At 40.3% G+C, this 25131-nt stretch overlaps 1 protein-coding gene and 1 long non-coding RNA gene across 6 annotated transcripts in view; one reads left to right on the top strand and one right to left on the bottom strand.

The window, feature by feature from the left end:
- The window catches only part of SLC38A4 (solute carrier family 38 member 4), a 77933-nt gene that overhangs the window by 44884 nt on the left and 7918 nt on the right, over positions 1 to 25131 (top strand). For all 5 annotated transcript variants that reach the window (XR_002344173.1, XM_021092580.1, XM_013997965.2 and 2 more), the window contains exons 3-13: positions 2174 to 2264; positions 3068 to 3183; positions 7055 to 7128; positions 7597 to 7689; positions 14807 to 14888; positions 14973 to 15055; positions 15157 to 15215; positions 16257 to 16532; positions 16666 to 16745; positions 18089 to 18189; positions 20104 to 20228. Coding sequence is in view for 4 of the 5 variants with exons in the window: in XM_021092580.1 (XP_020948239.1) it covers positions 2174 to 2264; positions 3068 to 3183; positions 7055 to 7128; positions 7597 to 7689; positions 14807 to 14888; positions 14973 to 15055; positions 15157 to 15215; positions 16257 to 16532; positions 16666 to 16745; positions 18089 to 18189; positions 20104 to 20228 (1180 nt within the window). In the remaining variant the exon portion in view is untranslated. The remainder of the gene's footprint in view (positions 1 to 2173; positions 2265 to 3067; positions 3184 to 7054; positions 7129 to 7596; positions 7690 to 14806; positions 14889 to 14972; positions 15056 to 15156; positions 15216 to 16256; positions 16533 to 16665; positions 16746 to 18088; positions 18190 to 20103; positions 20229 to 25131) is intronic.
- LOC106510390 overlaps positions 15198 to 25131 on the bottom strand; it is a 262228-nt gene continuing 252294 nt past the window's right edge. Inside the window, exon 13 of the long non-coding RNA XR_002344176.1 lies at positions 15198 to 15352. This is a non-coding gene — a long non-coding RNA (uncharacterized LOC106510390). The remainder of the gene's footprint in view (positions 15353 to 25131) is intronic.

Here is a 25131-nt window from a genome sequence, read left to right as displayed (position 1 = left end):
ACAATCTTGGCATGTTTTATGACTACAACTCATCTCACACCGAAAGAAGAACATGCAAATGCCTCAAAGAAGGTAATCTCTTTACTTTCACATTTAAAAATTTAAAAATTACTCAGGAACTAAAGGATTCTAGTTTATCGATAAGGCAAAAAATGGAATGTTCAATGTTCCAGAGATTAAATATGGATGACACTTTTGTTTTTATAATCATCAGGCCCATTTTAGGCTTAATTTCATCTTATCATCTTAGTTTCCAACTATGAACATTACGTACCAGTTTCCACATAGAGGTATATTAACTACAGACTGTTAAAATAAAGCACAAAAGGAGTTCCTGTCGTGGCTCAGCGGAAACAGATCTGACTAACATCCATGAGGACGCAGGTTTGATCCCTGGCCTCACTCAGTGGGTTATGGATCATTGCCATGAGCTGGGGCGTAGGTCACAGACATGGCTTGGATTGGCATTGCTGTGGCTGTGGTATAGGCCGGCAGCTGCAGCTCTGATTCAACCCTAGCTTGGGAACCCCATATGCCGCAGGTGCGGCCCTAAAAAAATAAAGCACAAAAAAAGGAGGGAGGAGTACAGACATGGAAGAAGGCAGCATCTGAGGGTATTACGTTTCCTATGAGAAATAGAAAAATGACAAGAAATGTTCCTAACCTGTACACTGGGTTCTAGAAAACCCACTTCTTGGCTTTTAGGAAAGCACATAAAACTTTGTGATTTTACCTGCTGTTGTTGTCTATTCTCAAATGGTAACCTTGTTATCCTTCTTTCCCATAAGATATTTTCAGGATTAGCTTCCATGATAAAAGATAATTTGTACAGATCTATAATAATTATTTCCCTTTTTTATTTCTAAGGGTTATTTTAATAAAACACTCTGTAATCATTTTATCTTACTCTCTCATGCAACAAATGCTCTAACAATTGCAGTCTATCTAACCCTAAAGCACTTGTGAGGAATATGCAGAGTTCTGCAGTGGCAAAGCAGGCTAGGGATCTGGCTTTGTCACTTCTGTGGCTCAGGTTACTGCTGTGGCGCAAGTTCACTCCCTGGCCAGAGAACTTCCACATGCCATGGGCATGCCCCCCCCCCAAAAAAAAAAGCATATTTGGGGATTTCATGCAACAAAAAGAAAGCCCATGTGATATTTTATAGTGTCAAAATACTATGGTGGCAGGTGGACTCATTAGTCAAGTGTTTTGGAGATGTGACTGATCTGTATCATTAAAGCCTCTGGCATAAGCTGCAGGAGCCAACCAGTACTGTCAGAGCATATGCAGGTTCCAGCCTGTACCCAGAAGACCACAATCACAATGCTCCGGGACTAGTCACATCTTGAAGTCCTGCTTCCCTCCCACCTCTTCTACTAATTCACTGCGTATCTTTAATGTTTTTCTTAATTTCATCCATTGTCTGATAACCCAAGTACATTTTCAGAGTAATGAAAATAAACACACAAACACACACAAAACAACCAACACAACAGGGAGCTTTCTCCAGCAAGAGCTACGTGTATAAACAGGTGGAGCCAAAAAAAGAGGAAAATACTGGCTACAGGTCCCTGCCTGGGGCTGCATGCTGCTGTGGGGGACCCTAGGCTTGGCGTCTGGTGGGGTGGGCTTGCCACCTTACTCTGAAGCCATAGTCGCTTCATCTTTAGAGCAGGGATACTGAGGTTTCTCCTCCAGGACATTTGAGCACCAAGAGAGATGGGATGACAGTGTGTAGGCACTTAATAAATATTTATGACTTAATAAGATCATCTGATCATGGTGTATGCGCAGTTGAGAAAACTCAGTCACTGCTTTGTTCCCTTCCTCTGGGAGGGCTCTAAATGGCAACAACATCGGCTTTAATTATTCTCTTTTTGGCATAGTCCACGTGCGATGAAGAAATGAAGCTTAAAAAAGGTCCCAACTAAAAAAAACCATTTTTTTTTCCTTCATAACTTTGTTCCTCTCTCCCAAAGTATATTCACAAGTGGGGCTCAGCCATTGGTCTGGAAGGAAAACTAATGTGAAGGAGAAGAGAAAAAGAGTGTTAAGGGTCTTATTTTTCCTCCCCTAAATGAGTGACTTAGATGACCTGAAACAGAAATATAATTCAGAGCATTTACCTAGCTGTTTTTCCTGTCTTATTTTCTCTCGTCTGTGTGGCTTCAGTCAATTTGCAAACGAAGATGCTGAAAGTCAAAAATTCCTGACAAATGGATTTTTGGGGCAAAAGAAGCTGGCCAATTATGACGATGAACATGTAAGTGACTCTGCTGGCAGGCGGTAAACAGGGCCTGAGGGTGTCTCATCGACCTGGGTCTCTGCAGGAAAACAATGTGACTGAAATTTTCCAAGCCTTGATCAGCACATTCTCTGTTTATTCAGGCCCTTACTGGAATAAGGGCTTGTTTTTCCTGTTCGCCATATGGCTGCATAAATCATTTATGAAATTTATTTGTTTTTTGGAGAAATCATTCTAACCCAAATGTAATCTGCAGCCAGACATGGTTCCCTTCTGGAGGTCACTTAACCTGTATTTTTTTCCTTTTACTGACACCCCTGCTGAAATCAAGGATCCACTGAAAAGTCAATGGCATTTTCAAATTCCACTGAAAATGACACACTTTTATTGAAGTAGAGTAATAGCTTTTATTCACGGTGATTTTATCTTTGTCTTCAACTTTGGACAGTAGTCTCCTCCAGTAAAGATAATGTGGGATAAGAATAATCCAAAAAAGTAGATTTCCCTTTGTGGCTCAGTCGGTTAAGAACCTGACATAGTGTCTGTGAGGATGTCGGCTCAATCCCTGGTCTTGCTCAGTGGGTTAAGGATCCCACCTTGACACAAGCTGCGGTGTCGGTCACAGATGCAGCTCAGGTCCGGTGTTGCTGTGGCTGTGTTGTAGGCCTGCAGGTGCAGCTCTGATTCAACCCCTAGCTCAGAAACTCCATGTGCTGCAGATGCAGCCCTAAAAAAAAAAACAAACAAACAAAAAAAAAAACTCCAAAAAATGTTCATCCTTTGGCAAATATTTGCTTACAATGCGTCTCTTTTTCTTAAAGCATCCTGGAACCACCTCCTTTGGGATGTCTTCATTCAACCTGAGTAATGCCATCATGGGCAGTGGAATCCTGGGCCTGTCCTATGCCATGGCCAACACAGGGATCATACTTTTCATGTAAGCGAATGGACTTATCCACACTTGGTTCAAAGCCCATGCATACCCAGTGTTCTTTTAGTTAACAATCTGAAGTTTGATCTTTGTGAACAGGAATAATCTGAAAAAGTATTAGCATGTACACTTCCTTTTAAATTAAATAGCAGTGAGAAGGAATCAGACCAGTCTAATCATGGTACTTGTTCAACCAGCCATGCCTAACTGAGGGGCAGAAAGTTTATGCTCTAGACCACCTCAAAGTGTTGGGGCAGCCCCACTAGTCTAGAGAGACCATTTTACAAAGTAATTCGTTATAAAGTAATTTGGTGTTCAGTAGTTGAAAAGATCTTTCCCAGCAGAAATCACATTCTTTAGGAAAAAGATCCCATTCCAAACCAGACCTGCAGAGTCCTACATGTCCTGGTCCCATCTCACACCCCATTCCCCCATATCCCATATGCCAGATACACTGGGCACAGGGGTCTTCTCTCCATCTCATGAAGGTGCCATGTTCCTTCCTACCCCAGGGCCTTTGCATGTGATCTTAGAAACTTCTTCTCCTTCTTCTAGTTAACTAGTTAACTCCTCATAGCTCAGCTCAGCTCGCCTCAGCCCTTCCCCAACCTCCACGACTGGGACACACCACCTTATTATACACTCACCACAGTGTTCATATTTTAGTGCAGTTGTCTGATTCATTTAGTTAATGTCAGTCCCCCTTGCTAGACTATCAGCTCCAAAGGATTGAGCCCAGCTCTGATTTTATACCACATGTCTCTATCCCCAAGGCCTAGTACAGTGCTTGGCCTAAGGATCCCAACTAAAAAAAAAAAAACATTTTTGCAAAGTGGCCAGAGTTTATTCCTAAACCTGTGCACTGTATCCAAACTTGGCCAAATGCTGTGTGGTGGTGGCAGTGTCACATGGCTGACTTGGAGGATGGACACTGCATTGTCAGTGACAGACAGCCACAGGCATTTGTGCATGACGTATGGCCCGATACTTTCCAAGACACAGTTGGCAGCAGTGAAATTCTTCACGGGAATAAAGTCTAATGTTAGGCATCAGCAGGAACACACATCACAATCCCTAATGCAATGCTGGAGTGTTAAATAACTGTCTAAGAATGCAACCTTTACGTTGTAAATATATGCTGCTGGTGTTCCGAACATCAGTTGTGATTAGGTCATCACACAGCTATTTGCAGGCTAAGGGTCAGGCTAGACTATAAATATTTATATTGTGTCAGTGCTTCGATTGAATTGTTAGGTATAATTTTTAGCTGAATGGATTTTTCTGTCGATTTTATTTTGTAAGCCATGTTTGAAATAAGGTATTTAAAAAAATTCTCTGCATCTTAATGGCTAGAGATATGTCATATGTATACGTGTATAGTCTTATAATGTACTACTACCTCTAAGACGGAAAGACCACCTTCTCCTTACGAATGACACACACCATTACAATTAATTAGGATGTTTTCATAGATCGCTGATGAATAGAAGCGGGAAACACGTCCCCTGATCCTAGAGCCACAGATCATGTTCACGGGTGGAGAGTGTCCACTTTTAAAATTGAGAGCCTCATTTCAAGCCTGTAAACATTTAGCAGATTAATTTGACTGGAGCAATTAAAGCACATTAGGAGTGTGTTTTATGTATCCAAATAGCCCAAATTGGATTCAGCAATCTCCCTTAATTCCCAGCAAGTGACATAGGATGTCATTGGTTTTACTTGTAGGAGTTTCTGCTAAAGCAGGTAGGTTTAGAATACAAGAAATGCTCATTATTTCTCCAGGGAACGAGTATGTAATCTGAATTACATAACTCTTTTAAAACAGGTAAATGCCCAAGGCATAGAGGAAAATATATGAGTAAGACAGCTCTGGAGAACATATTTCATGAAAAATGAGAGCACAATAGAGCTAGAAGAGTTATAGCATTTGTAACTCATAGTCTAGATCTACATTTGCAACATTGACTTCCCCATGTATTACCGAAGAATTTGATCAATTGTGGGGAGAACGTTTAGTGTACTCTCATCATATAGAACAGGCAAAGAATAAGATTTTTTTAGTAACAAACGCTGGAGAGGGTGTGGAGAAAAGGGAACTCTCTTACACTGTAGGTCGGAATATAAATTGGTGCAGGTACTATGGAAAACAATATGGAGGTTGCTCAAAAAACTAAAAACAGAATGATCCAGCAATCCCACACCTGACATATATCTAGACAAAACTATAATTTGAAAAGGTACATGCACTCCAATGTGCATAGCAGCACTATTTACAATAGCCAAGATATGGAAACAACCTAATGTCTATCAAAAAATGAATGGCTAAAGAAGATGTGGTAACATATACAATGGAATATTACTCAGCCATAAAAAGGACTGAAGTAATACCATTTGCAGCAACATGGATAGACCTAAAGATTATCATACTAAACGAAGTCAGTCAGAAAGAGATAGTTGAATACTGTATGATATCACTTATACATGGAATTTAAAATATGACACAGATGAACTTATCTACAAAACAGAAAAAAACTCAAAACATAGAGAATAGATTGTGGTTGCCAAGGGGGAGGGGGATGGGGAAGGGAAGAATTGAGAGTTTGGATTAGAAGGGACAAACTATTATATATAGAATGGATGAACAACAGAGTCCTACTGTATAGCACAGGGAACTATATTCAATATCCTGTGATAAGCCATAATGAAAAATAATATGAAAAATAATATATGTATATGTGTGTGTATATACACACAAACACACATATATACTGCAGTATACCAGAAACTAATATAACTTTGTAAATCAACTATACTTCAATAAAAAGATGACATAAAATGATAAGATTAAAAATTTTTTTCAGGTAAAGCTTAGTCTTTTGCCTTAATTTATTACAGAGATGCTTCTATCTACAGTCTTATTTTGGCTCTTCACTTCTTGTTTTTAGAGAAGCACTGACCACTGTATACATAAAGACACCATACATGCCTGTGGACTTATGGAGGGTCCTGAACCACAAATGATTTTTTCTGAAAACAACAAAGGTTTTCTGCACCCTCTACCTACCTTTCTGTTTTCTCTATTATACAGGCAATTGCCTGACCCTCTGGTTCCCACCATCTAATGTGTAGGATCAGTAGTGGTGGAGCTCAGACTTTGCTTTGGCTTCTATATTTCTAGATTTTTTTTCCCTTTTGTCTTTTTAGGGCTGCACCTGCGGCATGTAGAAGTTCCCAGGCTAGGGGTCGAAGCAGAGCTACAGCTGCTGGCCTACACCACAGCCACAGCAATGCAGAATCTGAGCCGCATCTGTGACCTACACCACAGCTCATGGCAATGCTGGATCCTTAACCCACTGAGCGAGGCCAGGGATTGAACCCACGTCCTCATGGATACTAGTCAGATTCGTTAACTGCTGAGCCACGATGGGAGCTCCCTATATTTCTAGATCTTAGATTCAAGTTTAGTTAGGTCAGTGAATAGCCCCTCAGTTATAAATGTTCATGGGACTGTCATGCAAATATCGTACCCATATAGCCCTATACTGTAAGTAGATACAGTATTTGCTAATTTTGCTGTACATTTAGTATCTAAGTTATAAACCAGATTCTACTATTGGGTAACACTAAAAAAAGATAATGTTAGGGACTTCAAGTGGTACACTTTGGTACAGAAAATAAAGCTAATTCCAGTTCTGTGTCATGAAAGAATGGGCATTTGTGGAGTTCTAAACAGAATTTTTCAGCTTCTCCCCAATTCACAAACTCTTAGAAAGTTAATGATTGAAAAGACCAATGTAATAATGTATCGGAATACCTAATATTATCACGTCTTATCTTTTCTAGAAACTTTATTGTCTACTCTCTCTTCCCTTCACAGAATCATGCTGCTTGCTGTGGCAATCCTGTCACTCTATTCAGTCCATCTCTTATTAAAGACCTCCAAGGAAGGAGGTAGGCCTCTCATTACACCCAAGACAGTCTGTTTTGATTCTCATTAGAGGGTATTTCAGTCCATAGCCCCATGACTGTAGGAGGATGTCAGTCAGTTTTACATTTCATTTTCTTCTGACCCCAAACAACATGGTATCTCCAATGTTTTTAGTTATCTGGGAAAGTTAGACAAGTGAAAATCAACCCGTTTGAGTTCAGCTAAATAGAGAAAAGACTTTTGGTGGACGATAGACATAACTGTTCCGACTCATTGCATGAAGCCAAGATAAATGAATGAAGCCATTGCTTCTTGTTTGGAGAACATTTACCATATTTTGCATCAGCTTTTGAGGTTTTGTATTTGGGGGTTTGTCATTTCTGTAGGGTGTTTATTTACATGTTTGAAGCACCAGGGTAGTATGACATGATAAGAATATTTTAGTCATTAAAACAATTTTTGAACAAGGTTCTTTTCATCTTTGACAATAGGATCTCTAATTTATGAAAAACTGGGTGAAAAAGCATTTGGATGGCCTGGGAAAATCGGAGCTTTTGTTTCCATTACAATGCAGAACATTGGAGGTAAGAGGATGTAGTTTTCAACAAACCATTTTAAACTTTTCAAGGATGCTCAAGACATGAGAAGACTCTAGCAATAAACAGGCAAATACAGAAAAATAGTTGCTTTACAGTTTTTAAATTTACAAGTAAATTTCCCTAAATAGATTTGCTGTCCCTTATTAATGAAAAATAGCCTTATCTAAGAAATAAAATACTGTGTAAAATCCTGCCAGATGAATTCTGGAATTAAAATATAGAATGAAACCTTCCTTGATTTCAAATGCTCTTATGGCTTTAATTATTACTTAAAAAAATTAACTCATGAGTGCTTACATCTGTCATTACCCAGACAGTTGATGCGTCACATGTATGGTTGAGTTCATTTCATAAAATTGAAAAATCAGTATCTGAGGGGCACGGGGACATTTTGGAGTCCTTGAGACACAGCCTGCACAGAGCCAGCCCATTGGAGAGTGTCCCTAGAAGGTGTGCTAAGGCAAAAATCTGGCCAGGCATCAGAAGCATTCTGAAACACAGATTTCTTGGTTCTACAATTCTTATAATTCTTACTGAAGATCTTTTCCAGAGTAGAGCCTAGAAGTATATATTTTCAGTAGTGTTCCAGGTGATATGTTTGCCCACCTACTTCACTGATCTTTTCATGCCTTTGACCCTAAGGCATCTTGACCCATACTTCAAACGTCCTAGTGGCTATGTCCTCTTGCATGACCCAGACACATAATGGCCCGTATTTCCTCACCTCCTACCCAGCCCCAAACCTCTTATTCTATATTTCTGTTCTTTTCATCTCTCAATGAACAATACCAGCAGCATCCAGTTCCTTTTTTTGTTTGTTTGTTTGTTGTTTTTTGTTTTTTCCATTTTTTTTATTACTCAAATGAATTTCTCCGGAGGAGACAGTTTGGGGGGTGGGGGATGTGCCTGGGCTGTGGGATGGAAATCCTGTGAAATCAGATTGTTATGATCATTATACAACTACAGATGTTGATAAATTCATTTGAGCATCCAGTTTCTTAAGGCAGACATCTGGATGTCAGTCTAAACTCTCCCCTCTCTCCCTAACCGAGAACATCCAAATACCAGCTCTTATCCATTCTTTCTCTTATTTACCTTTCGAATCTCTCCACTCCTTCTCTTCTCACCACTGAAGTTCAGGTGATTGCTGTTTCTGCTCAGACTCTTGCAATAGCCATCTAACTGGTCCTCCTGTCCTAGGTTTCCCCTCTTCCACCTGTAATTCACCCTCCAAATTAACTTTCTCAAATTTAGATCTACTGTTGCTTCTCACATGCATAAAATCCTTCAGCCTGCCCTCATTATTTTTAAGATAAAATTTAATCTCTGTAGTCTGACATATAATGGTCTTTATCATCATTCCTTTGCCTCCTTTTCTGATATCTTTCCTCCCAACTTCTGTATCTGTCTATGTATCTATCTACCTGTCCGTCTATCATCTGTTCCCTATGTGTCCTGTGTGACACCACAATGAACTATATTCTGTCCCCCAACTTTTACAATCCTCCAACCCTATCACACACATTCTCCAGCTCTCCACCTCCGTTTGTCACAAATGGTGCATCATTCCTCCAGGCTTTTAGGTCCTGGCTCCTCTGGGATTCCTAAGCCTTATTAAACTGTATCTGGTATGTTACTGTTTTAAAAAGACATTTAAAAACCCTTGAGTAGAGAATAATTTTTGGAGCCTGATGCACCTGAATTTAAGTTTGTTTCTGTCACAATCTGTGACCTTTGGAAAGTCACTGTATACCTCTGAGTCCAAGTTTTTCATCTATGCAAAGTCATATTTCATCCTCAAAAAGTCATCAAAATACAGATTCAGTACATGCTTCCTTCTTCCCAGTTCTTGGATTCAATATCCATGTCTCTGGAGCCCTCCTGATTGTTTTTTTTTTTTTTTTCCATTTTTAAAAATTTAATGATTTTTATTTTTTTCCATTATAGCTGGTTTATTGTGTCCTGTCAATTTTCTACTGTACAGCAAGATGATCCAGTCACACGTACATATATATTCCTTTTTCTCACATTATCATGCTCCATCAGAAGTGACTAGATATAGTTCCCAGTGCTATATAGCAGGATCTCATTGGTTATCCATTTCAAAGGCAATAGTTTGCATCTATTAACCCCTAATTCCCAGTCCATCCCACTCCGTCCCCCTTCCCCTCCCCTTGGCAACCACCAGTCTGTTCTCCACATCCATGAGTTTCTCTTCTGTGGAAAGGTTCATTTTTGCCATATATTAGATTCCAGATATAAGTGCTATCATTTGTCTTTCTCTTTCTGACTTACTTCACTTAGTATGAGAGTTTCTAGTTCCATCCATGTTGCTGTAAATGGAATTGTTTTGTTCTTTTTTATGGCAAGTAGTATTCCATTGTATATATATATATACCATACCTTCTTAATCCAATCATCTGTTGATGGACATTTAGGTTGTTTCCATGTCTTGGCTATTGCGAATAGTGCTGCAATGAACATATGGGTGCATGTGTCTTTTTCAAGGAAATTTTTGTCTGGATATATGCCCAAGAGTGGGATTGCTGGGTCATATGGTAGTTCTATATTTAGTTTTCTGAGGTACCTCCATACTTTTTTCATAGTGGTTGTACCAATTTACATTCTCACCAACAGTGAAGGATGGTTCCCTTTTTTCCACACCCTCTCCAGCATTTGTTAATTGTGGACTTATTAATGATGGCCATTCTGGCTTGTGTGAGGTGGTACCTCATAGTAGTTTTGATATGCATTTCTCTAATAATCATGGATGTTGAGCATTTGTTCATGTGCTTGTTGGCCATCTGTATATCTTCTTTGGAAAAATGTCTATCTGGGTCTTTTGCCCATTTTTCAATTGGGTTGTTGCCTTTTGTTGTTGAGTTGTATAAGTTGTTTGTATATTTTAGCAATTAAGCCCTTGTCAGTTGCATCATTTGAAACTATTTTCTCCCATTCCGTAAGATGTCTTTTTTTTTTTTTTTTTTTATAGTTTCCTTTGCTGTGCAAAAGCTTGTCAGTTTGACTGACCTGAGAAAATATTTGTAAAGTTGATGTCAGAGAATGTTTTGCATCTGTTTATTCTAGGAGTTTGATGGCATCTTGTCTTACATTTAAGTCTTTAAGCCATTTTGAGTTTATTTTTGTGCAGGGTGTGTGGGTGTGTTCCAGTTTCATTGATTTACATGTGGCTGTCCAGTTTTCCCAGCACCACTTGCTGAAAAGACTGTCTTGTTCCCATTTTATATTCTTGCCTCCTTTATCAAAGATTAATAGGTGTCTGGGTTTATTTCCGGTTCTCTATTCTGTTTCATTGGTCTGTATGTCTATTTCGGTACCGGTACCACACTGTCTTGATTACTGTGGCTTTGTAATATTGCCTGAGGTCTGGGAAGTTAGGCCTCCTGCTTAGTTTTTGTTCCTCAGGATTGTTATGGCAATTCTGGGTCTTTTGTGGTTCCATATAATTTTTGAATTGTTTTTTATAGTTCTTTGAAAAATGTCATGGGTAATTTGATAGGGATTGCTTTGAATCTGTAGATTGCTTTGGGTAGTATGGCCATTTTTACAATATTAATTTCTCTGACCCAGGAGCATGGAGTATCTTTCCATTTCTTTGAATCCTCTTTAATTTCCTTGATTAATGTTTTATAGTTCTCAGCATATAAGTCTTTCACCTTCTTGGTCAGGTTTATTCCCAGGTATTCAATTTTGGGGGGTGCACTTTTAAAAGGTATTGTATTTTTGTATCCTTTTTAATATTTTGTTGTTGGTATACAGAAATGCAACTGATTTCTGAATGTTAATCTTATATCCTGCTATTTTTCTGAATTTGTTAATCAGTTCAAGTAGTCTTGAGGTTGAGTCCTTAGGGTTTTCTATATATATTATCATGTCATCTGCATACAGTGACAATTTTACCTCTTCCTTCCAAGTTGAATACCTTTTATTTCTTTTGTTTGTCTGATTGCTGTGGCTAGGACTTCCAATACTATGTTGAATAACAGTGGTGAGAGTGGGCATCCTGTCTTGTTCCAGATTTTAGTGGGAAGGCTTTCAGCTTTTCTCCATTGAGCATTATATTTGCTGTGGGTTTGTCATAAATGGCTTTTATTATGTTAAGGTATATTCCATCTATACCCACTTTGATAAGAGTTTTTATCATGAATGGATGTTGGACTTTGTCAAATGCTTTTTCTGCATCTATTGAGATGATCATCTCCTGATCATTTTTAAATAGGCATTTTTATAATTATAAGATAAATATATGCTAATTGTAAAAATAAAACATTACATAAATATATAAATAACAAAAAATGTTTATGTAAATTATCTTAGAAATAACCTCTCCAGGTTTTCCTCTATGGCAAATTTAATAAATATATTGTTACTGTTAAAATTGGATCATCTCATAATACTGATGTGCAGCTTGCTTTTTTAATTTAACAATATGTCTTGAATGTTATTTGCCTAGTTCTCTTTCTAATAGCTTTTGAATTTTCCATTGTACAAATGCACCATAATTGGTTTATGAATCTCTTGATGAACAGTTTTGGATTGTTTCCAGTTTTTCACTATCACAAACAATGCTGCACTAAACAAACTTGCACAGGGATCTCGCAAGGAGGACATCCTTTTTGATTAATAAAATCACTGGAATTATCTAGGAGTTCTGGAATACAGCCATTCCTTTAATAACCTTTATCCAACCATACCTGCTCCTGATGATGGATGGTTGGTAAGCGGATAAATAAAATCCCGCCATATCATAATGGTTTGTATTTGTCTTTCATATTTTTATATAGTAAGACTACAATCCTAGGTAGAATTTGACAGCAACATGGAATGTTTCATTCATTTTACTGTGGTTGGGCCATAATAATATAAGGTTCCCATCCCCCATCAAATAAATTGCTTTCCATTTGGTTCAAATTTTCAGCCTTACCAAGATTTAAAATACCAAGCATTTCATAGGATCTCTTATAGGTGACCTAATATACTTGTTCAGACAACTGAACTAACTGGACATACTCTTTTAACCTGAACCCAGCAGGTTGAGTGGCAATACCATTTTTTATTATTCCAAGGGTAGCTACTATTGTGCATCTAAATAATGGAATAAACTCTAACATGGCCTCTCAGTCACACCCTCCACACACAAAACCCGCGTGGCTTTCAGGGAGTAAGATGAGATTTCATACATCATTGCTGAAAATCTCTCACTTTGGTTACTATATATGATTAGTGGTTATTGTGGCCAAAAAGAAACACTTGTATTTCTGTATTTAGCAACTCCACACTTAGAATGTTTAATTTTCTCAATGCCCTGAAAAATGAACATTTACCACGGATGTTTCAACATTAGCAGAATAATGTTGACATTACTCAGACAGGTCTGGGTCATTCTGAATTTTCAAAGACCAAACACATTAACAGAGGTGACATCACTGAAAGTCAGCGATTAATAGCTCTAAAACTGAATGCTGCCTCACTGAACCAGTTAATCAGAAATATCTCCTCTGTTTACCCTCTGTAAGATTTAGCTTTACCCAAGGCCTTTGTAAAGATTAACCAAATCATGTTTACAGAAGGTACATCAGGTATTGTAAAAATCTTTTCATTTCACAATAGAGAGGAAACACTGGCCTGAAATCAGGGATCTTATGTTTTGTATGTGGTCTGTCACTTTCAAGCTGTGTGATCTCGGACAAGGCATCTCATCTCTCAAAAATCTTTATATCCTCAGCTGCAGAATGGAGATCATAACAGGCATCTTTCTTTTTCACGTGGCTTTTCGGCTAATTACATGCAGAACTAAACAATGTGGGAAATTGTTATTACTATTATTTGAAGCTAAGGAAATATTTTTAAACTATTCATAGTTCAATTTGCAACGTAAATATCTGCTTTAAATGCCTCTTAGCAAAAAATCACCAGAAGGATGTAACACACACACTGAAACCTTACAATGCAAAACTTGTCAGTTTTTATTTTTAACTGAGTCTTTTGCCCACGTGTGAAATAGCAAATTCGTGTCATACTTCACTGAGTTCATGACTTGGGAAAGAGATGTTGCATCAATTCCCTAGGCAAAAGTGTGTGTTCTGCATATGTATACATATATGTTTTTCCAGGGTGAGGGTTTACAGATTTTTATAGATCAGATTTTCAGAAGAGCCCATGATCATACACACATCACTTATCTAGATGCTCAGAAATGTTGCCACTTGATATAACTTCTTATTTGGACAGAGAATATTTTTTAAAAACCTTCATTCACAAAGTTTGGAGAAGCTATCATCTCTCTCTCTCTTTTTGTCTTTGTAGGGCTGCACCTGCCGCATGTGGAAGTTCCCAGACTAGAGATCAAATTGGAGCTATAGCCTCTGGCTTATGTCATAGCCACAGCAAGACCAGATTCAAGCCATGTCTGTGACCTATACCACAGCTCACCGCAATGCCAGATCCTTAACCCCCTGAGTGAGGCCAGGGATGGAACCCCCATCCTCATGGATGCTAGTCGGGTTTGTCACTGTTAAGCCACAAAGGAACTCCCAAGAAGCTGTCATCTTTTGTACGTTTTTGTTTTCACCAATCCAGTATGACTCCAGTTTAGAGAATCAGTGGTCTGAGACTTTCTGTGTCCCTCAGGGAGATGACAGAGGACTTGAATGGAGCCCAAATCTAGAGAAGGCTAGAGTGACATGTATTCTACCCAGCGCCACCCTGCAATTCTGCCCCCTCTCTCTGGCCCACGCTTTTTGTGACCAGACCCGACCGGTTATCAACACTAAAATATTCAGAAAGGCTAAGATGACTTATAACTATTGAGGGAAAAGCTTGCAAAGTGTGAAAACCTCAGGGCTGAATTTTACACAGAATCAGCATGGATACTTAGCAAAGGTCCTTAGACAGGAGCCAAAGGGCGAATGCCTGTTTCTGAGAGGGACCTGGCAGTCGTACAGAATTCAAAGTGGGTGGCTTTTGTCTCCATTGGGAGATTACTGAAAAGGATGGGCATCCCCCATGCCTGGATTTCTCACACCCTACCTGTGACGTGAGTGCCATGCACACCGCTAAGCTGTCACGTTTTCCATTTCAGCAATGTCAAGCTACCTCTTTATCATTAAATACGAACTACCTGAAGTAATCAGAGCCTTCATGGGACTTGAAGAAAATACTGGGTACGTCTTCTCTTCTCTCTCTAACATGAGGCAACTCATTCTACTTGGTCTTTTCTGATCCTGATTCTTGTCCTTCTGTTCTAGAGAATGGTACCTCAATGGCAACTACCTCGTCATTTTCGTGTCTGTTGCGATCATTCTTCCACTTTCTCTTCTTAAAAATTTAGGTAAAGTTCGTTTTCCATTTTTATTTTCATTTCATGTTCTAAGAGGTAAGCTGATTGTAGATGCCATATTCACCTTCCAGAATTTCTCTACTGACTCCTAGGTTACCTTGGTTATACCAGCGGATTTTCTCTTACCTGCATGGTGTTTTTTGTCAGTGTGGTAAGTGATTTTTGACATGATCCTTTTGGTTTAGTGGGCATGTGATGCTTTCAGTGCCTGAACTGGTGTCCTCATTTTAGTTCAAGTACATCACTAGCGTGAAATAGTTCTTGCATCACAGGCCATTTTCTTGTACTCTAATTTGGAATAAGAAAAGAACAGTCCTGAGTTTAAATATAGTTGAATTAGAATGTCAAGACCATTGCTCATAGTGTGTTCTAGGCACACTGGATGTATATTTGGACAAAAAGGAACACTTTAAGCAGGAATGGGACAATAACCCAGTGTTTAGAAGAGTGGAGGAAGAAGAAGTGAAGAGTCAGGGGAATTCCCTGGTAGCTAAGTGGGTTAAGGAACCAGCATTGTCACTGCTGGGGCTCAGGTCACTGCTGTGGCACAGGTTCAATCCTTGACCCAGGAACTTCTACATGCCACAGGTGCAACCAAAAAATAAAAAATTAAAAAGAAAGAAGTGCAGAGTCACAGGAGATAAATGAGTAGGCTATAGAATCAGCCGTATTTACATGAATCAGCCATTTTCTCTTACTCATTCTACCCATGAGGAGAGGGTAACCACAGTGAAATTCAAGAAAGAAATCTTTCTCCCCCTCCATCCCCACTCCTTTCCAAAAGGGGGAATTTCTTCTAATATGAACGCCAACATTTTTACAGCATTTTCCCACAGAGGCAAAGGTGGGGAGCAATTTCTGAAAACCCATATTTTCACTAGTTTGAAGAAATGAACTGTATGAAATGTAGCAAGAAAATGATCATCTTTCTTATGGAAGAGTATGCATGAAATTTGGGGTACATTTACGCAAAATACCATCTTGTTGGCTCTCAGGGGCAGGCTTGCCAACCACGGTTCCCACTCTTTCCTTCGTGGAGAGGCTGGAGGGCATCTCCACCTGTCCGTTAGTCTGAAAGGGATCCTCAGCAGGGTTCCCTCAACTCTACACCGTAAACCACAAGTACGGATTTTTGTCCTACTGTTTTCCTCCAAAGGATGACGTTGTTCTTGTTGTTAATGATCGGGTCTAGGTGATTTACAAGAAATTCCAAATACCCTGCCCTCTGCCGGTTCTGGATCACAACGTTGGGAATGTGAGCTTCAACAATACCCTTCCCATGCACGTGGTCATGGTGCCCAACAACTCCGAGAGTAGCGGCGTGAACTTCATGATGGACTACACCCACCAGAAGCCTGCGGGGCTGGATGAGAACCAGGCCAAGGGCTCTCTTCACGGCAGTGGAGTAGAGTACGAAGCACACAGTGATGACAAGTGTCAGCCCAAATACTTTGTATTCAACTCCCGGGTAAGTGAGAGGCCATAGGCCTCGAAGAGCCTGGCCACATGGCCTCTGAGTTTTTATTTCACAAGCCGAGATGGCCCCGGGGTGGCCATCTGTGCTGGAATGCTAAACATGCGGTGTTGTCTTTGTCTTTCAGACGGCCTATGCAATTCCCATCCTAGCATTTGCTTTTGTATGCCACCCCGAGGTCCTTCCCATCTACAGTGAACTTAAAGAGTAAGGCAGCCATCATTTTAGCATTCTGATTTGCTTTGAAAATGTGCTCATATGTTCAACAGTGCTTTATACAGAAGCAGAGTTCACAGCTTTCTCCTCACAGAGAGTTTATGCTATAACCACTCCTCAGCCATGTGTTGTAACCACAAAGGTGTCAATCAGCCTCCTTACTGCACTATCTTATCCGCTTCCTTCTCTCCTATTCTTCCACCCTAAGGATCCCTGGGATTCAGGAGGAGGAGGAGTCAATGTCTATCAGAACTTTGGTAGGCTTGGGGAATTGGAATTTGAATGTTGTGGGAAGCAGTGACGTCACCTGAACTGGAAATGACCCACACTCATGAAGAACAAAAATTATGCTGAGGACAGCCTTGCTAAGCCACGAATGTCACTTGTCTTTACCCCCTGCCTAGAAAACATTCCATCACAGCGAGGTGCCAGCACCTGGCCTTCATTGTCTTATCTATGTAGTGGAGACACTGGCCAGACAGTCTTGTTTCTTCCAGCTGATATTCTATGATTCCTTAGTACTCTTTTCCCTTTGAGGCTTTTGACATGCACTTGGGGGTGAGTGGGTCTGAGCCCACTCTCACTACAGCAGTTTCTTCCTTTACCCTTGGCGGGGCTGTCATAATAATTTTCATCTTTACCCAGACATCAGTAACCTCAGTCTTTGTTCTCATGAAATAGCAATAACTTGCCCCATAAACTGTGGTTTACATCTTAAAAAAAAACTTTTAGAACACTTTCAAATATGCTGATGTCTGTGATTTACATGGAAAATCACATGTAGCAGTTACTCTACACTTGATTTTTGCCTCCAGATGGAGAAGGGATGGCAGTTATTCTAGAGGTTTGTTGATGGACTCTGAGCAGCCAGGTGCCTCTAGAATGGTTCCCAGAAGCTGGCCAGGTAACAGTATCAGGCTTCAGGAAGGCTGACCTCCCAGACGTAGTGCTTTGCTGATTGCAGTGGATTCTTGTCCTCAAATCCGTCTCACTGTGAAATATGAAGCCTTTCTGCATTAGACGCCCGTTTGATTTTTGTGTTAATTACATTCATAAATACCCAACAGACAAGCATACTTAGCACAATCCTCTTCTAGGAAAACAGTCGTTTCTCAAGACTGATGAAGGCATGTTTAAGAAAATGGAAACAAATCCTCCGCAGCTCCCTAAGGCGAATTTAAATAAGCTACGTTTCTGCACTAGCGATGGGGTTTTATACGGAGCAACACAGACATACCGTTTTTAAATTATTTTTAAAATTTTAATTTGTACTTAAAGTGCTATGTTCATCCACTAAAAACAAAAACAAAACTCAGTGTTCTTTTCCTTTTCAGTCGGTCCCAGAGGAAGATGCAAACAGTGTCCAACATCTCCATCTCAGGGATGCTTGCTATGTACCTGCTTGCTGCCCTCTTTGGTTACCTAACCTTTTATGGTAGGTCACGCTCTCAAAGTCATTCTCTTTGTGCAAATCCTAGCTGGACTGATCATTAACCTGGGTAGGTACAATTCTTTTAATTACTCTCAATAAGCAGCATGACCTATGGATATACATACTCAATTTAACATACTGTATTAGCATTGTCATTTGACCTAAGAAAATGGGACCTGAACTGGGCTGCCTAACAGGTTAAAATAATTTGTGAATTCCCACTCGTTTTGTAAAAAAACCATCCCTCAAATTTAAAGATTTTTCGGAAAGGGAGAGAGATAGTTCTTTGCCTTCACTCACTAGGTCATCTGAATGACTTTAGAGGATGAGAGTGACTCAGATCACATATTGTAAAGCTCTTTTGGTGGAATGACTAACTACCAAGCAAATGATGGGAAAAGCACAAAGTCCTTGAGGTGGGACCTGTGTCTTATTTACCAGTCAAGTCAAATCTGGAGGCTTGGGTCAAATTGTCTGGCTTCTCTCATTCTATTCTGTTACAGTGAAAGGTTTCTCAAGAAAAGAGAACCTGATCTAATTCCCATCCCATCCACCTGGGGATGTACTATCCAAAAAAAAAAAAAAAAAAAAAAAAAAGTGACTATAGCCATGTTAGATTATGCCTAAAACATTTCCTCTGTGGCATCTTAATAGGACACAAAAGGAGCAGAATCACTCTTTTCTTCCAGGATGTATGGCCCTACTAACATTTTGCATTTTTCTTTCTGACTGACTTGGTAAATTAAATTAATTGCAACACAAGTTGGGGAGGAGACGGAAGGGGGCACCATTTGCTTGTTTTGTTTTGTTGTTTTGTTTTTGACTAATATTTGGCTATTAACCAAGCACTGCTTTAGACTGGGCGTTAACTCTTTGCTAGTTGTGAACTAATGAAAGTCAGGTCAATGCCTTTGAAGGTATTTTTAATCCTCTTTTGTCTGATTTTGAGGGGAGTTTGATTCTCTAAGCATTTCCTTGTCATCTGTGCCTGGATGAAACGTGTTTTCCTGGAGGGCAGCATCTTAATCTTAGAGCAGTATTTACTGGGATACCCTGCAAAAATCACACTAATTCATCTTCACATTGTTACTCAATCTAATGAGTCTCCTCAGACCAATGAAAACCTGAAAAATCCCAACGTGTGTCTGTCAATGTCGTGAGGGAGTGTGGGCTTGAAAAAGTGTGAGATCACTTGCCCTATTGGGTTTCCATACTGGGTTTGGGGACGCCGTGTCAAGAGCTCCCTGGGCAAGTGGAGGTGGAGACAGGTGTAGTAACGGCTGATGAGACTTGACCTTTTCATCCCTTTCAACCGGAAGACCTCAGCCTGTCCTCTGCTTTGTGATGCTTCTGTGTAGTAGGGAGAAATGCATACCAGGCAAATGACCTAGAGAAGAGCCTTAGCAATTTTACATTAGCTCCTGCAAATGTACAAGCATCCGCACCCCTTTGTCTATTGGAACAAAGGTCACACAGCTAATAAGCTAAGAGATAAGATGAAAATAGAGGTGTCGGAGTTCCCATCGGGGCACAGAGAAATGAATCCGACTAGAAACCATGAGGTTGCAGGTTCGATCCCTGGCCTCGCTCTGTGGGTTAAGGATCCGCATTGCCATGAGCTGTGGTGTAGGTCGCAGACGTGTCTTGGATCTGGCGTTGCTGTGGCTCTGGCGTAGGCCAGCAGCTGTAGGTCTGACTAAACCCCTAGCCTGGGAACTTCCATATGCCATGGGTGTGGTTCTAAAAAGACTAAAGACCAAAAGAAAAAAAAAAAAAAAAAAAAAAGAAAATAGAGGCGTCTGGATTCCCAGGCCTGGGTTCTTTCTAGGACACTGTTCCTTCCATAAAACGTTGTCATGGGATACCGGTGCCTGTTTGGCTACACCAGTGGATTCATTTTCTTCCTCCTCATTGCAGGGGAAGTGGAAGACGAGCTGCTTCATGCTTACAGCAAAGTGTATACGTTTGACACCCCTCTCCTCATGGTACGCCTGGCAGTCCTGGTGGCGGTAACACTAACTGTGCCCATAGTCCTGTTTCCCGTAAGTACATGAAGCTTCGGTAAAAGAATCCTGCTTGACCCTAAGAATTAGTACATCTGTCCTGACTTGATATTGACCTAATTAAAATGTGACTTTGCCATTGCAATGCCCGAGAACATTATTTTTATGTGGCATTTTGGACCCACTTAAAACTGACCGTGTAATATGTAGAGAGAGTAAGTATTTTAAAGTGCTAAGTATTTTTTTAAATGTAGGGGAGAAAAAAAATCACAAAATTTATTTCTATGTATTTATTTTTTTTTAATCTTTATTGATACTGAAATTTATTTTTAAACTCAAATTCAAAATAGCAGATCTTGAGCTTCTACCTCGTGGATTAGTAGAAATGAGTCAAAGTTCACGTGGCTTTTTTTTTTTTTTTTTGTCTTTTTGCCTTTTCTAGGGCCGCTCCTGCAGCATATGGAGGTTCCCAGGCTAGGGGTCGAATCGGAGCTGTAGCCGCCTGCCTACACCCCAGCCACAGCAACGCGGGATCCAAGCCGCGTCTGCAACCTACACCACAGCTCACGGCCATGCAGGATCCTTAACCCACTAAGCAAGGCCAGGGATCGAACCCGCAACCTCATGGTTCCTAGTCGGATTCATCAACCACTGAGCCACAACGGGAACTCCCCATGTGGCTTTTTTTAATTTTTACCAACATATAGTTAATTTACAAGGCTGTGATAATTTCTGCTGTACAACAAAGTGACCCAGTCATGCATAGACACATATCCATTCTCTCTCAGATTCTTTTCCCACATAGATTATCATAGACTACTGGGTAGAGTTCTCTGTGCTATACAGCAGGTCCCTGCTGGTCAGTCGTTCTATAAACGTCAATGTGCATATGCCAATCCCAAACCAAATCCCCAGTCCATCCCTCCCACCTCACCCCCAACCTGTCCCCATTGGTAACCATAAGTTTTTCAAAGTCTGTGAGCCTGTTTCTGTTCTACAAATAAGTTCATTTGTATCCTTTTTTTTTTTTTTTAGATTCCACATATAGGTGATATCATATGATGTTTGTCGTTCACTAACTAGCTTCACTTAGTATGATAGTTTCTAGATCCATCCACGTTCCTGCAAATGGCCTTATTTCATTCTTTTATATGACTGAGTGATGTTCCATTGTATACATGTACCACATCTTCTTCATCCATTCCTCTGTTGATGGACATTTAGGTTGCTTCCCTGTCTTGGCTATTGTGAATAGACCTGCCATGAACACTGGGGTGCATGTATCTTTACAAATTATGGTTTTCTCTGGATATATGCCCAGGAGTGGGATTGCTGTATCATATTGTAGTTCTATTTTTAGAGTTTTGAGGAACCTCTGTACTGTTTTCCATAGAGGTTGCACCAACTTACATTCCCACCAACAGTGTAGAAGTGTTCCCTTTTCTCCACACCCTCTCTAACATTTATTATTTGTAGACTTTTTGGTGATGGCTGGTGTAAGGTGGTACCTCATAGTAGTTTCAATTTGCATTTCTCTAATAATTAGTGATGTTGAGCATCTTTTCATGTGTTTTTTGGCCATCCGTTATGTCTTCTTACTTCTTAAATTTTAAAGCGCAAACTGCATCAACTTTCTAAACATAATTGCATTTTCACCACAGTTCTGAAGGTATTTCATGTCTTCCCCCTAGTTTCTTGTGCTACCTTAACATCCCAAAGTAACCTCATTTAATCTGATTCCTTGAAGGCTAATGAGGAGAGTCATGTTAAGTAAATTACATGCCAGAACCAAATTTCTTGAAAAACAACCATATTATCCATCATATGTCTCTTCTGCTGCCCCCAAGATTGACACAGACCCTCTTGCTGGACTTGTAGGAGTATGGTCCCTGCAGGACTTTTGCCATTGGCATCAGTTATTCTGGGATCTACTCAGGCTGGTCATGGAAATTGGGGCAGCACGAGTTAAAACCACCACCTATGGATAAACACAAGCCTGCACTTTCCTGCCAACTCTTCTCCTTTCATAAACACTGAATTTACCATTCATTTCACAGGAGTTGGGGGGGGGCATAAGCAACACAGTAACCAGTCCTGTCCTGTACAGAATGTTCCATACGGAGCCAAGTAGATGAGGACGACTCATATAATGACACTGTGGTCACTTTAAATGCAGCTTGTGTGCTGAAATATTTTCTGGCACATTCCTTTCTCATGAGTGCATGAAATCAGATCCTTATTACTATGGCGGCTAAGAGTTTACTTTTAAAGAATGTCTTTCCTCTCATACATCTGAAAGTATTTCAAATAACATGCACATAGCTTTCATCTAAAATCAGCGCCATTGTGGGTACAAGGCAGAAGACAGCTGTAGACAGAAAGTGTACCACAGGGTAAAATTGCCAAGCAAACAGCATTGCCAAGGAAAAAATATCTGGAGCCCTTATTTTTCATGTGTAAAATAAGATATTAATGATTACATTTGGGGACACAGTGGGCCCTCATATCATTGTCGAGTCACAGTATTTCATTAAAGAACTCTGTTGTGTGTTTCTGTACTGCTTTGTTCATAAGCCCTAAGCACAGTGCTTTCAAGTCGTGGTCTCAGGAGATTAATGGACTTGGCTGTGGTTACACAGCTAGTTGGTAAGAGTTGAACTAGTGCACTGCTCAGAGCATGACCCACTGGTGGTCATGGTAATGAGAAAACGGGAAGTGAGAGTCAGTCTTTCATTTAGTGAGGATCATTCCTGTCAACATTAACAATCCAGATCTTGGGAGTTCCACTGTGGCTCAGTGGTAGTGAACCTGACTAGGATCCATGAGGATTCAGGCTCAAACCTTGGCCTCGCTCAGTGGGTTAAGGATCTGGTGTTGCCATGAGCTGAGGTGTAGGTTGCAGATGTGGCTCAGATCCCACATTGCTGTGGCTGGGGTGTAGACCGTAGCTGTAGCTCTGATTCAACCCCTAGCCTGAATATGCCACCTATGTGGCCCTAAAAAGCAAAAAACAAAACAAACAAAAAAACAATACAGATCTCTCGTAGAAATGCTTCCCCGGTGAAACAGATAAGGCATGGACATAAACCCGACCATCAGGAATGGCGACACATTTCCCATTAGATGTACTTGCCATGATAGTTCAGAAACAATTCCCATCAGATGCCCATTCGAACCAAAACTGATCATTAGAACCAAATTTCAGAAAAACAACTGCTCTCCTGTATTATGTACTTTCACTCCCCATTAGCAGATTTGAAACACTTTGCATGGAGTTCTGTTTCACCCTTACAGTGTTATATTGAGATGTCCTGTATACTGTCCACTTTTTCCTCTGGTTACAAGTCCCTGGAGGTTAGGGGTAGACACAGGGACTGGCACGGGATGAGCTCAACCAGGCGTGCACAGCTCACAGCAGGAATGCTAAGGAAAACAGTCTCCAAATGAATCTTGCCCTTTCTAGAGATGTGTAAACTGCCTTTTCTATAAAAAGCACAGACTTCTCCTGGCCGACATGTGCCGTGAACTTCAGTTTGGGTGAGGATCTTGGCTACGTGAACCTAGCCTCCAGGGTAGTGATGGATGACATAAAAGTGTGTCCAGCCCCCTGTCCCAGTCTAGTGCCACAAGGCTACCTTCAGACACTTCTCCCCCAGAGTGATAGAAGCTGTTAGTGGTGTATATGTTTCTTACAACTGAAAGCCAAGATTTCCCACATGTTAAATGCGGAGTCTGAACAGCCTGGTTCTCCTAACATGTTTCTTTGAATGAAGAAACTCTTCATCAATACGTTTATTTCCTTTGTCTTGATATCTCCACATATGTGTAATAAACAAACAAATAAAACCTAATCTGGATTAATACCTGTAAATTTTAGGTATTTTTGTATTCTCCTTTTTCAATAAATAAGTTGATTCTTTTCCTTAGGAGCTCAAACTGTTGACAAGGGTTTTGGTTTTGCTGGTGGCAGTGGTTGGTTGGTTTTTCCTTTTATCTCTCCATTTATTATCTTTTCTCTAGCCAGGTTAGTTTTCTCCTTCTTAGAAAAGGCACAAAGTAAGGGCTTGAAGTACTTACTGAACAAATCAATAAAGTGAATTAAGACTTTAGCTTGTTCACTAGGCACCGAACTTTGTTTTCTCTTCCTTTAGTAGTAGGAAGAGGGGGGTGCCATGGGGCTGGGGTGTCTATTATGGGACTCTGTCTCCTTCCTAGGGACTAAAAATGCCATTTTGAGCTGGTGCTTCCCTTGCAGCAGAACATGCACACATAACCATGAAAACCAGACACCCCAGTAACCCCAGTGTGTTTATCAAGAACACAGACTCAAATTCCACCTACTGCACCTTAAAAAAAAAAAAACCTCGGATTCTCTAGCTACTTCTGTTGTATTCTATTATAGTAAAACTATTCATTTCACTTACATTGCCTTCAGACTCCCTGATGTGAAGTGTATGTGGCAGACGTTATTGTGAACTGGAATAGAAGAGTGGTGCATGGGTGTTTCCTACACTCTCCTCCTACACAATCCTACAAAGTAAGGTGTGGTTCCCTTCAACAGAATTGATTTTTTTTTTTTTTTTTGAGTTCGGAATTAAAGCTCACACTTTCTACTCAGCCTCCACATTTCTCCTTTCACATTGGGTCCCCAAGTTAGGACACGGTGCTTCCTAACCGGCTCTTGTTCATAACCCTATCTCTGGAAACAACAGATGTTTTCTCTAGAGCTGCCTGGAAAGTTTCTGACATTGTTCCGGAAGTGGAGGCTGTGGCTGTTGCTGGGGACTTCTCCATGCACAGCATCTGACCCACTTTTCCAGGTTGTTATCAGTTTGTGTCAGTAGAGAAAAGGGCACTGAGATAAGGGGAACAGCAGGCGAGGCTTTGTGGGTCATAAGCCAGAGTAGCCTCTATCCTGACACAGGGAACTAGGGCTGCTGAG

The sequence above is a fragment of the Sus scrofa genome, chromosome 5 (genome assembly GCF_000003025.6).
Source record: "Sus scrofa isolate TJ Tabasco breed Duroc chromosome 5, Sscrofa11.1, whole genome shotgun sequence".
Taxonomy (NCBI): domain Eukaryota; kingdom Metazoa; phylum Chordata; class Mammalia; order Artiodactyla; family Suidae; genus Sus; species Sus scrofa.
The sequence above is the reverse complement of the archived record's forward strand: the minus strand, read 5'-3'. Positions and strand labels throughout refer to the sequence as shown.